Source organism: Chlamydotis macqueenii, chromosome 3, assembly GCF_036417535.1.
Source record: "Chlamydotis macqueenii isolate bChlMac1 chromosome 3, bChlMac1.mat, whole genome shotgun sequence".
NCBI classification, from domain to species: Eukaryota; Metazoa; Chordata; class Aves; order Otidiformes; family Otididae; genus Chlamydotis; species Chlamydotis macqueenii.
In genome coordinates this window covers 54,620,130-54,633,969 of record NC_141558.1, presented here as the reverse complement: position 1 = coordinate 54,633,969, position 13,840 = coordinate 54,620,130, and the positions used below count along the sequence as shown (strand labels likewise).

Sequence of the window (13,840 nt, the reverse complement as noted above, 5' to 3'; positions counted from 1 at the left end):
CTTTTAATGCCTTTATTTTAGCATGTGTTTTTATATTGGCTAGGCATGAAACTGGGTCCAGAAGCCTTCAGGTTTGATGGTGGTGTTGAGGCCATTGCTACAAGACAAAATGAAAAATACTACATCCTACGACCAGAAGTCATAGAGACCTACATGTACATGTGGCGGCTCACTCATGACCCAAAGTACAGGCAGTGGGGATGGGAAGCTGTGGAGGTAATGTTCTATTGGACTTTTTTTCTTATTAAATCCCAATACCTTGTTAAGTGAGCTATTGAATGATAGCGGGATATTGTTTAGGAGTCAGACAGTAAATATTTATTTCAAATCAGTAATACCAACTCAAATTTCCAGAGATTCATTTACTAAATAGATGAACTAAGATTATTTTGATAAAACCAAATACTGCTGATATTGTACATTAGAAAAATACTTTGTGATTACTCCTTCTTAAATACTTCTCAGATTAGGGTCATATTTGGATGTACTGCTGAAGATGCTGAGTATTTCTGCATGTGGATGTGAAGTGCAAATGTGTGTCAAATTCAAGCCTTGGACATGGAAAGTTTTATGAAGTGTATTTTCAACAGTAATTGTATGAAGGTGATTTTAATTAAGATGATGAAGGCCAAGATGAAGTACTAGATAGTATCAAACATTTAAAAAAAGGGTCACTTTCAAAAAGTATAAGTCATCTGGATTGAACTCCATTAATGATAACAAACTCTTCTAGATTTAAATTTCTGTGTCCCACTGGCCTTTGAGCTTCAACCAGTCATGCTGAACCTAACTGTTTCTGTTTGCTTAGCACAAGCCTTCCAAGAGGGCAGCTAGTCTATACTGCAAAAATTGGCTTGCCAAATCCATCGTTTCCCTTATTTCAGTGATTAGTCACTCTTATGGTTAGAGATGAGATCCTTTGGGTTTACCATGTTTCATTCTCTAGGTATGGGTCCTCATTACATTTTAGAGTTCACTTATTTTCTCTACATGTTGATGTTGCCCTTGCTAAATTGTCTTTCACTCTTACTTTGGAATTTCTAAGCACACTGAGATCTTACAGGAGATACAGGAAGCTGAAAACATCATTTTTATGGCTCTGTATACTAAAGAAACATGCAAAGAAAAAAAAGAAAACAAAATTCTATGCAGCATTTTGTTGACAGTGACATATCCTTTGCAGAGTTATTGCTTTCCTGAATTTCAAAAATGTCCTGTTTGTCAGTTTGCCTCTTGTTTCAATGAGTGTGTGATTATAACTTTATTGGATGGGCCTACAGCGCTAGTTGTAGAAGGTTGCTCTCTACTAAGGGAAGAACATGTAGACTTGTGTCATGCAATTTCTCGTCCCCGAGGGACACTGCTAGAGAGCTGTTACTGAGTTATGACTCCATATACCTGGCTGTGACATGACATCTGCCAGTTACCTGGCTCCCTCAAGAGCAACCGAGATCTGTAATTGTATCCAGTATTCACTGGGTGAGATACTGAACGTATCTCAAATGTTGTGCAAATGTTGTTGAGCGTTGTGAAAAAAGAGAGTTTCAAGTTTAGTAATTTCATATTCTTGAAGAACGACATTTATGGTAAAATCTGTTTTCCATAAAAGAATAGCTGCTAGCATTAACTGTACTTCTACTCTCTAACTTCTCCTTGTTTGAATATTCACAGCAATTCCATATCTGCAGTCAACCCTGTATTCAGCTAGGTAGACTGTAGTTCTTTAGGACATTTTATTTGCCTCCCTCAGGTGTTGGGTCTGTCAGCCCTGAAACGGTATGTTTCTGAGTTAATGATTCCAAAGCTTTTTTTTGTTTGTTTGTTTGTTTGTTTTTTAAAAACCCTCTATTTCAGAGTGCTGTTCCCTTACTTTCTTCCTCGCTAACACCACCCGTAGGCACACATTTTACTATTGGAATTTTCCTAGGCAGATAATGATTGGAATATTTACAATGGCTGTTTATGGAAGTGATCCCACCAGGCTTCAGCACTGCCAAGTGTTCTTTCTCCAGGAGATGTTTTTCCTGACTCGTTGCTGCCCACACTGATAACATTGTTATAAACAATTGAGATGTTTCCCTTATTATTATTCTTTACCCTGTTGGTTCAGCTTGTTTGTGTTTATTTCAGGTTTGTACACTCGTTTACCTTCTTCGTGCACCCCATGTGTTACTTGTTTAACATTCTTGTGGTTACTCTCATCTGGCTCTAACATGGTGGATTAGAGCCCATGTGTGTGAGATGCAGCTGCTCCCATTCTGTACAGGCCCATCTTCCACCGTCCTAATGTGCAGTTGCATGTTTCACAAAAACAAATCTTACAGCTTCACTGAAGTTATACAGTCAGCGGGAGGTTTCAAATTTTTTTTTTTCTTTTTTTTTCCTTGATGTTTATAGCCTGGACAGCTCCACCTGATACTGTATTTTTTTTGTTCCAGCACATGTCAGGATAGCTTACCACAACTATTTAATAAATTCTGCTCCCTCTTGCTCCAGAGAGCTCATCACTCCACACTTTGGTTACCCTTTTGTTCTTGGGGAAGTCCCTGACCACTGACTGTGGTTGGTTTAATTTGTGCAACACCTGTTGCACAAAGAGGAAGCTGAGATTGAAACAAAAATAAAAAGGGGCAACAGCCAGACCATTTGTTCTTGCCCAAAAAAAAAGTTGTCCTTCAGGTGTTTCGTGACCATTTTCAACTCATGATACTGGCAATAGGAACTCATTAGATTGGTTTCCCAGTGCTGTTGTATTAGAAAAGGAGGCTGCTCTACAGGTCATGACTTCTGAACTCTCGAACAAGTCTATTAATTCTTTCTCTAACATTTGTAGACTAAAATGTGCTTCTGTTTTTTCTTTGAAAACTTGCCTTGCTGCTTTAATTTGAGTCCAAGATCATTCTGCATGTACGTCAGCAGCTGGAGAAAATGGCCAGCAGTTATGACCAACAGCAATATCCACTGTTACTGAGTCAGAAAGGTTTTATCAGCTGAGCTCTTGAAAGTCTCCCTTTTTGCATTATAAATGCAGCACATATTTTGAATTCATAGCACTTCTTTTGGTTTTTTCCCTTTATGATACTTTGAGACTGTCAGCCAGTTTGCACTGTGCTTGATGTTTTCCATTACTCCAGCATCACTGATCTTAGCAACCCTCATTTTCTGAGATCTACTAATTTAAAATGTGTTTGATTGTTTCTTCCCACCCACCACTACCCCACTGTCACTGTGAATATCACCAGACTCTGAAGCTGCAGGTACAGGCACAAAAGGCCATTACTGCTGGTTAAAGGAGGGTGACAACCAAGAGCCTTTTTATTGGACTAACGCCTTACTAATGCTGCATGTGAACATCCTGTTCCTTCAGTTAAGTGGAAAGTAGCTTTGAGGGGTAAGATACTTCACACTTGCATCAAGTAGGTACCACCAGATGGCTAACATGGAGCAAGTTAACCTCTTGGTTTCCATCACAGCAGTGTGTTCAGGTGCCTGTACGGTATCTCCCTACAATGAACTCATCAAGAAGGCTCTAACTACATGTTAGAGCACATAAACCCCAAATGCAATTTGCTTTTATTTTACCTCACCCTGTTTAGAATGCAGATGTTTCCTTGAATGACAGCCTTATCCTTCAAGTTCAAGTTCTCCTTCTGCTGTGCCTTGGAAAACATAATCTTGTGTTTGACATTGAAAATCCAGACACAGGTTCAGCATTTTTAATTCATTGCAGGTTGAAGTAGACAAGAGGGAAGGAGTACCAGCCAGGGGAAATTACTTGTTTAAACTTAAGTATATTTGTCACTTAGTAGAAGTGTCCAGGAAAATTAAAGAACCTAAAGACACATAAGAAAAGACAAATAGGCCTGTTATATTTTAAAGGATCTCTCCTGGAGAAAAATCCCTTTTAAATATACAATAGGCAGCTTACTCTCCAGTGGAAAAAACTATGGAGAGCCTGACATGCAAGCTAAATACATGCAGATAGCTACAGGGACTCCAGCAAAAAACAAGGACATTTAGGATATCTGCTCACAGCAAAACACAGATCTTGAACAGCCTTCAGAGCAGGTGGAGGTGATGGATACCTCAGTAATTACTAGTGATTTTTAGTCCCATCTCTCATCAGAAAATACTTATTCTGCATGTTTATTTTTTTAGATATGACTTGCCTTTTCATAGCTTTTTGCCATATGTAGTTTGAAATGCAGCATCCTTCTCTGAATAAAATCTACACATCCTGTAATCACTTCAGTGATATATTTTATAATAATGACAGAAGTGAAGAAACTAGTTGTCTTCCATCTCTCTGTTGGGGATTTGATAATGCTCCAGGCATTTCTGCCTGACAGTTGTTGCTCCAATACCTGTCTCCACAGCAAGCACCATGATTCAGAGTAGTCCTGAGTAAATGTAGTAATCCATCACGCTTACTGTCATTTTCATTGTGAGAAGTTATTTAGGGCTAAAGAGTATTTTCTGGATTTGTTTTTGAATAATGAGTTGGCTTAAATATAATCATCTTAGATTCTCTTCACTTCTTTATTATACTGCATGATACCAGAGAATTATTATAAAACAGAATAAGAAAAATGAAGAAGCTAAGAATACTTTCAACCTTGCTAAATAGGTCAATTATAAAGAAAAAAGATGAATGAGTATTTTTTTAAAAAGCAGTGGTAAGAGAACTAATATTCAAATAAAGTATTGGGTGGCAGTCTACTTGAAGTTATGGCTCATACATAGGCATATAGGTACCACCTTTGTAATGCAAACACCTGTCTAAAATAAAGAAAAGCTGCAAAGTTTATTAAATAGTATAACTACGTATACTTTCTGCATTTCCAGCACCAGGCACATGTTTTTTTCCCTTCTGTATATACCCTTCATCTCATCTTTTTTTCTCCTTCAAAATTAGCTGATCATATAGAACACTCCTGTGGGCAGAAAAGAAGTATTTTTAGGTATAAAATAGGAATCAATCATCTGTTTTACACTTCTTAACTGAATACACAGTTTGGAAACCAGTTAGAGAAAAACATTCTTATTCTTACATCTAAACCACGTTGCATTAAGTCCAGCCACATACTAGCTGAAAACAGATAGAAACAGACAAAGCTTTTTCAGAAAGGTATCAAAGAAAAATAGTGCCTACTGCAGAAAAGAAATTCAGTTACAGCCCAGTATCAGAGGTTTTGCCTTGAAAAATTAAATAATTGCAAAGAGAAACCAAGCAACTTGCATAGAAAATGGAGAGTTGCCTTTCCTTTGTTGAAGCTGCTTACAGGAGGTAAGGAAAAGACTGGTCTTTATCATGGCATTCAATTCTATCACAAAAATTTTTAAGTACTAAAATATGATCAAGAAAGGTACATGCGACACGATCTCTGAAGGCTGACAGACAACCCTGTAAGGGAGAGGCGACTGTTATTCCTATTGAAAAAGACGAAAAAGAAAATAAGTTAAAATCAATATGTCTTTACATCCATCTATCCATGTACCTTTCCTTATGAAAACTGGTGTGTTCGCTGCTTTTATTAATTTATCATTTTGCTTCTCTTCATAAATGTAAAATTAGAGTTGCGTGCCCATGTCTTTTTAAAAAGAGTTTTCTATCTAAAGCTTTGTCTAGTTTTCATCTCTTTATCAAAAAAATTGTGGCAACTTTTTTTTTTTGCTAGTTTTATTGTCAAACAACAAAATACTGACAGATTATTAATTTTGTTAATCCCACTGTCTTCCCCCCCCCCCCTTCTTCAGGCACTGGAAAAACATTGCAGAGTAGATGGTGGCTATTCTGGCATTAGAGATGTTTATAACAATCATGAAAGCCATGATGATGTGCAGCAAAGTTTCTTCCTTTCAGAGACACTCAAGTAAGTTAAGAAAGCTGACTTTTATTAATACGAAGTAGTTCTATGTATCATCTTTACGGATGTGTTTATCATTAGCACACTTGACATTCACATAACAAAATCTGACTGAAATAGTAGAGCTTTTCTTAGGTGACAGGAAGCCAAATTGCCTTTTTTTTTTTCCTTCTCTATCAAGAAACTAAATTCTATGACTTCTGGAACTTATCTTTACTTCCAGTAAAGGTACCTGATAGTCTTTATTGAGAAATTACATCTCCTAGCTTTGATGAGATGTAATTATATATGGCAACACTGGTGAAAAAAAAATTTACTAGACAGAAGACTTATCAGGTTTGTAGTGCATACTCTTAATTTTAAAACTATAGTAAAGAAGGTCAGCTTGCATGTTAGGCTCACATGGTCTGTTAAGAGGAAAAACAAAAGCTTTCTTTATCTACCACTAGTTTTTAATGAAACAAGGAAGTTTTGTCTTGGTCTCTTCACTTTTTTTTCTTTTTTTTTTTTTTTTTTTTTTTGCTGTGCAAGAAAAAGTTACAAAGACCAGAAAGAAGCCGTCATGCCGTTTTAACAGAAAGTGTAATACTCAAGTAAATGAAATACAGTAAATACACTTATATACAGTAGTATTTTTTTGAGATAGTGTGCTGCCTCTACTGTACTTTTTAAATTGGCCTATCTGAATGAGACCAAGAAAAACCTTCAGGGAAAGATGGTGAGACTTTCATCCCTAAGCAGACTTCAATAATCATGCTACAGTAGCTACCACCTTGTATCATGACAATGAATAAAATGTTGGATTTGTTATTAGCTACTGCTGGGTTTAATAGACCGTGTCTCAGTAAATGGAAGCCCAAGCTACTGGTCTAGTGCTAGTTTTCTTCTTTAAGAATCCTAGGCCAGAGGTTGTTCTCAGAAGTAAGACAAGATTGGACTACAATGTTTTCATTCCTACACCTTGATATATGTGGACATTCAGGAGGAAAAAAATTACTATGGTTGTATATTATCAAAACAATATGTAATAAAATTACTGAGGATGAAATGAAAGTGAAGTAAACTGATATTTAACCTTGGTAGCCTAAACTTCTTTGTCCTCTGTCAAGATAGAGGCGTTCTTTTGTTGGTCTCTGGTTGGTATTGCCTTTGATTCCAATCTGAGTTGAGTAGTCCCAAAGTTTTGTGCTAATCATTGTGATGCTGGGACTTAGTGGTGTTTTGTGTTTGGTCAGCTGTTTCCATTGATACATTCATCTAGGGAAATCGGGTGTTTATGTTTTCCTGAAAATTATTGTAGTTTCACTTCCTTGATGTGGTCACATTTCCTGCTTTTTTTCTTGCCAGGTACTTGTATTTGCTGTTTTCTGAAGATGATCTTCTTCCATTCGAACACTGGGTCTTCAACACAGAGGCTCATCCTCTCCCTGTTCTTCACAAAGACGATGGGAACAAAGAAGAAAACCAGAAATAGATGAAGATTAAGTTATGCTTTATTTCATTCCTTATGTTTCTTTTCAGGACTTGGGCACATTATTTGATTTTAAATTCCTGAGTTAAATTTTTAAACCAAGTGTTTTGCAGTCTGTTTTCTTTAACAGTAAATATTTATGAATGGACCCCAACTGATAATGATACAACTTCATTCCTGTTATCCAGCTGAACCACTTCTTAGGATAGAAATAAGACATGTCTCCAGATTTTGTTAGGCTGCAGTATCATCTTGGCCGAAAAGAGCAGAGGGTCTGCATGTTAATTGTTTTCCTGTTATGCTTTTAATTTGACTGCAAAATTCTTTTCTCCTCTGTGAGGAGATGTCTGCTTTAAGCTGTAATATTTTGCCATGTTGCAAAAAGCCATATTGAATTAAGTATAAAGAGCTTTTTTTTCTTTTTTTTTGTTCTATGTTTATTTGTTTTGTGTGTCATCCAAGACAAATCTTGTGACTGTGACAGCCTCTTCTTATGCGGGTCTATCATTACTTGGTAAAGTATCTGATATATTTCATTGTCAATGAAGTCTACATAGGAGTATTTTCATCTCATGCAGACATGACTCTGCAACTGCAGTATACGTTGAAGTTAGACTAAACTAGTTTTTATGAATTTAGCACATTAGTTAGCAGACCTTAGTTTTTCGGATTAGAATATTGTAATAGAATAAATTGTTTCCTCCCTTGTGTAAGGGGTGTTATTCTCATGTCTTTAGTCAGGCTACTATGGAGTAAAATAAGATAGTAATTTCTTATTAAGAAAGGGAGTCTTACCTTCTTTATGTATTTAGTCCAGTAGCTTTCATTTGGTTAGATGGTAAAAAGGACAAAAAAAAAAAAAAAAAAAAAAAAAAAAAAAGACATTTTCCTGGAAACTGAGAATGATACCAGAGACAATAAGTTTGGTTTTCTGGGACTTTCTCAAACATTCGGATAGGTTCAGACTTGACACCAGACGTTGATAGTTTAGTGTCACAAAGCAATTTGCTGATTAAAGGTAGATGTTCAGATGCCTTGAAGAAAACTTGACTCCTTAAAAGAAGATAATTGTTCAGAGAGGAAATTATCCAGCGTAGAACTAAAACTTTCTGAAAGCACCAAGTCTGTATTCTCCAAGTGACAGAAACACAGTATGCTTAAAAATATTCCCTAGATTAGAGGCCTGGCTTACTAAAAAGGGTAACAGCTTTGCCAAAAAATGTTTTACTTTGTGGCATTACCAAAGGAAAAAAAACTGAGGCATGATTAAGTCCTGTTTCTACTTAAGTGTAGTTTGGAGTGGTTTACATGACTGTTAAGTCTACCTGCGTTTTCCTTTAGTGACAGGATGACTTTCATGCATCTTGAGTAGGGTACTACACCTGGCTTCCCATTCTGAGAAAGCACATTATTCACTGATTGGACTGCAGCGAACCAAATATGGTTCTCAACAGTAATTTTCCTTAAAGGTATTCAGTAAGATAGCTCACATGTCCAGCATAGCTAATGACCGCTGAGGAAGTGCAGTTGTTTGTTTAGGCATTACAGAGTACATTTTTTTTTCTGTACTGACAGAGGTCTGCGATGTAGGTTTTCTTAGGTAGAAGCCAAGAGCAAAGATAATGGATTATATTTTATATATAGCAGCTGGAGGCTGACCCATAAACTTGACCCTCTGGAGTCTGTAAAGACCGCATTGCCTCTCTGCTTCCCCTGCAGATGAAGAGGATGGCATGTACCACATGAGCTGCCAGAGACATTTATGTAGGGGACAAGGCAAGAGGATCTTCAGTGATGCTGATCCTTCCATCGCAGGCCTGGCAGAGTTGTGCTTTTGTCCATGGAATTTAATAGGCCTACCCTGCTGAGCCTGGGCAGCGCAGCACTGGGAGAATGGATACAAATGTGTGTGCAGCTGCCTCAGATAAAGCCTGCTTACATGGAACCGGGTATTGGCTCAAGACATTTTGCTTTACTGATGTTTTTGGTTTTTTTAATAAATTATTATTTTCTTTTTTTTTAAAGTAAGGATTCCCTCATGTCACAGTAACAGTTTTCTGAAACTGAACAAGCAAGGATGAAGTCTTGGCTCTCCCCTCTTGAAAAAAAGGACTCCCACTGATTCTGATATTCCAGAATTTGTATCTTTGGAGGACTATAATATTTCACTGCATTTCTTCAGAAACAATATTTATAAGGGAGATTTCCCCCCCACCATAACAGAGAAATTATAGCTGTGGAATTAAAAAGAAAAATCTCTCCCCTTGTAAACCAAAAAGTAATAAGAGAACTAAGACTTTTGTCTTAGTTATCTTTATTGGGTCATCTGCTGCTGCCTGCAACATGGTTGTGCATGTGCTGCTATAGGCCTCATACCAGTTAAATAACTACAATAGCTCAAACACAAACAGCCTTTGAGAAATGTGTTTTGTAAGCCTCTTTTTACATGGTTTTCTTAACCACAGTATGCTTACCCCAGATCTTGCGTTTACTTATCAAGCTGAAGAGAAACAATGGGGAAACAGATAGCTCTTCTCAGTGCTTCAAAAAGCAGGCTACAAACACAAAATGCTTGTATGCATTGGGTCCTGTGTACTTAAATATAAGTGTCATGACTGTTTTCTTGTAATACAGACATTTAGTACGAATATTTCTTTTTAGTTTGGGAGTTACGATGATTTGAAAGAGCACAAATTTGATGTGACTGATCTTGGTATTCAGGTTGTATGTATAAACTGCACTATACTGTACTTTTTGTAAACTAATGTAAGTAGACGAGAAGATTGTACAACGTGTAGATCTGCCAACTGTAAGAAAAAAAACTTTTTCATAAACTGAGAATATATTGATTTTTCTTCCTTTTGTTTGGTTGGTTGGTTTTTTGTTTTTGGTTTTTTTTTTTTTTTTTTAGATAACCCCAAAACACCAAAGTTAGAGCAATCATTTTGAAACAGTCAGTACTTACCACTGCTTGTTAGGTCGCTGAGACAACATGCATTTTATTTCCCCTTCAGTGACCTAGCTGTGTGGAAGCCACTAGTGCTGGTCACTTTGTGTTCCCAGTCATTCATAAGAGCAAAAGAAATTGCTGAAGGAGGGGAGGGTATTATCTTTGCATAAACATGCTGCCTATACTTCTTCCATTTCTTTGTAGCATAATAATGCATTGAAATCTGCATATGTTAAGTCCTAAGAGGGAGATCACTTTAAATGGCACCCACATTGTTTCATGAGGGGAAAAAAAAGTTTTGATTGTGAGATAAGTATTGCATATGTATTGGTTGTACACAGATTTTTGCAATGCCCAATGGCTCACTGTTTCTATGGTGACTTCATCATACATATTATCCATTTCTATCATGCATTTGAATTGGTTTTGATTTGTACATAGTCCATTTAGTCTTTTCATCTTTATATAAACTGAAATTATGGAATACATAATAGATCAAGATACTTAATTTTTAAGAAGTTATATTTGTAAAAATTTCTCTATTGTGAATAAAGTCTTTTAATATATCTGTTCAACTTGTTATAATTTTTCTTAAGTGTGTTGCAGAAGTAAACTACAGGAATCTGCTGCATAGTCTGGTTTGGCTGCTATACTCATGAATTGTTGTCAGCAGATTGGTTTGATATGGATTAGTACTCTATGTACTTGTTAATATACTAACGTTAATTAATTTTAAGATACAATGTCAATTAATGTTAGTCAGTGTATAGAACTGCTACCACAGAAATAAATTTCTAGAAATTTTTTGCTGATAAAATTAATCCTACCAAATGTATTTTGGTAGAGTGAGCTTACTAATGAAAAGCCGGGAAGCTGGGAAGACAGGGGTGGCAGGCAGTAAGCACAGTGAAGGTCAGTCACTCCAATTCGTGTTCTGCACAATACAAGCAGCTTCAGCTAAATGCCATTTAGGAGCAAACACCAGAGCGGAGATGACAAGGCTGCCACAGTGCCCAGCATTACATGATCATGTAATGAAATGCTGTCGTTAGTCCAGGGTCCAGAGAAGAGAAGAACAGTTGTCATAGGAACTGTAACTGCATTTTGTGTCGGAAGGATGTTAAGATCTCCCATCTAAATACTGAATAACAGCTACACCTCATAGATAACCTTGTTTTCTCCATTTAGTAAAAAGCCTCATTCAAAGATGATAGTGAAATAAACTGCTGTGATTTTACAGAACAGTCTCAGTAGTATCAATTTCTGTCAGAGGACTTACTAAGCCTCATTAAGTGAGTCATTTTTGAGGGTAGCTCTTGGATCTGGTGTCTCATTTTACCAGCATAGTTGTGGGACTGCAGCTATGCAGCGCAATCCTTGGGGCAGTCAGCAGGCAGGGCCCTCCTGTCCCTGGCTCCAGGGCCACACAAACTGCTACTCCAGAAGTTAAACCTGAACTAATGCAAACCATAGTGCAGCACATTATTCACAAGAGAGGTAAATACAAGCCTGGGTTAGAACTTCAAGCAATTTGGTTTCTTAATTGGACACTTGGTGTGGTTTGTTTTCTGCAGGGGAAAAAGGAACTAACTGAGTCAACAATTAGTCAAGACTAACAGGATTTGCCCTGCTGTCTGCATTGCCCTGCGGCCTTGCCCTAGCACAAGAGGAACTCGGCACTTGTGTGACAGCATCTGCTGTGGAAACAGCCCTTCATCTGATCCGCCTTAATCTTGGGATTAGCCTGTCCCGATTGATCTCAAATGCAGGATGAAAGATTACGCATCAAAGAGCAGCCTGCCAAGCCCAGGAAATGGTCACTGAGACAGAGTTCCTGGCCGAATACTGCGGGAAGAGATAAAACGCAGGGGTTTGCTCGCTCTCCTGGTTTTAGGCATTCATACACATTCATCCATGCACAGAGTGCTGGATGGAGCAAGTCCCGCAGCCGCAGAGTCCAGCTAGACTCTTGGCATTCCTGTCCCACCAGGCTGTTAACATTCAACAATACCTCAAAAGCCAGTGGTGTTTTGACCCTTATTTCTCAGAGCTGGCGCAGATACCTCACTCACCATAATCAACCTTCCCTTTGGAAGCCCCTCTCTAAAACTTTCATATGCTCTCCAAACTCTCCATGCACACTTTGTGGCTGATTTGTGGAAGGTTGTTTGCCTTTCACCATTCCCAACTGACATTTTAAAGGATATTAAAGACTCCTCTCGTTATTAATATTTCATCCCTTCACTTTTTAGTTGTGCCTTGCTTTCACACCATCGCTCAGAGTAGCACAGAGCTATTATTAGTCTTGAACACCTCAAGTTAGGGAAAAAAAAAAGAAATTGTCAGTATGAGTTTATTATACTGTCATATCCTGGCCATTGATTTATCTGCCAAGAAACATCACCCTGTGACAGGAGGACTTGCTGGTACACCAGAAGCTCAGAGAGGTGTTATGGTTGGCAGTGCACAGGACAGAAGAGCCCAAGGTTATTTGTCTCAGCCATGGGGATAATTACAGTATTCTGATGCTGCAAGTAGTGATCCTACAGGAGTGGTAGGTTACGTGATTCTAAGTTGTTCACCAGCACATATCCAAAGGAGCACACAGGTAATGTCATACTGAAGGCACCATGTAATACATTGTCCCACCTCCTCCCAGACCCATGGGAATTAGCCCATCACAGGCCCATCTCCATACTCCTGGAGGAGCACAGGGGCACGCAGACAGGGTGGAACCCAAGAGAGAGACCTAGAGGAAAGGAAATCCTGTCCAGGCCTTCTCCCAGGGCTGTGCCAGGACAGCCTCAGCCCTGGTGCCCAGGTATTGGGATGAGTCATCATCACCATCATCATCAACAGTCTCCAGAGCACCTTTGAGGGGCAAGGGGCATTGCCAAGGAGTATGCAAGGAGGATTTTATTATTTACTATGCTGTTCCCTGAAAGGGCATAGGGAAAAAAAGATTCAAGCCACCAAGCATCACAGAACTCCTTCTTCATGGTTCAGGAACCAGACAACTGGTCCCTGATGTTTTCCCTGATGTAAGGAGTTTGCCACCAGTCTCCTTTGCTGTGCATAACCAGTGTCCCCAGTGTGGGTCCCCCACACTCAGGCTGCCCACCCACGTGCCACTACAGCGTGGCACGACAGTGCTGGGTGCTGCAGACCAACACCTTCGGGGATACCACAGAGGAGCCACTGATCACCAGCTGTGCCCCAAAAGCCTCTGCTCCCAGCTCCTTGCCTGTAATCCAGCCAGATGCTGACTCTAATGATTCATCTTTTTAACTCAGAATCACATGACAAAGAGGTTTTGACCACTTCCAAGCCTTCCCCAATTAATTTAAGGCTGTGGCACCTTCTAATCAACAAATCATTTCTACTCCATCCAGAGTGAACTGAAACCTGAGACGTAGCACAAGTCATAAGGAAAAATCCTTCATTTCCTGCTGCTACAGGAAAAACTGAGGCCAGAGCTAGTTAGGGGAGTAGATTTGCTATTTATGAAAGGCCATAGTTCTTTGCAAATGCATTGATTTCAGTGCACCTTTC

At 38.5% G+C, this 13,840-nt stretch overlaps 1 protein-coding gene across 1 annotated transcript in view; it reads left to right on the top strand.

Annotated features, from left to right (window-relative positions):
• MAN1A1 (mannosidase alpha class 1A member 1) overlaps positions 1 to 10,863 on the top strand; it is a 151,388-nt gene extending 140,525 nt beyond the window's left edge. Inside the window, exons 10-12 of the mRNA XM_086745272.1 lie at positions 44 to 216; positions 5,758 to 5,873; positions 7,215 to 10,863. Of these exons, the coding sequence (XP_086601398.1) occupies positions 44 to 216; positions 5,758 to 5,873; positions 7,215 to 7,341 (416 nt within the window). The 3' untranslated portion in view covers positions 7,342 to 10,863. The remainder of the gene's footprint in view (positions 1 to 43; positions 217 to 5,757; positions 5,874 to 7,214) is intronic.
• Positions 10,864 to 13,840: the final 2,977 nt, after the last annotated feature.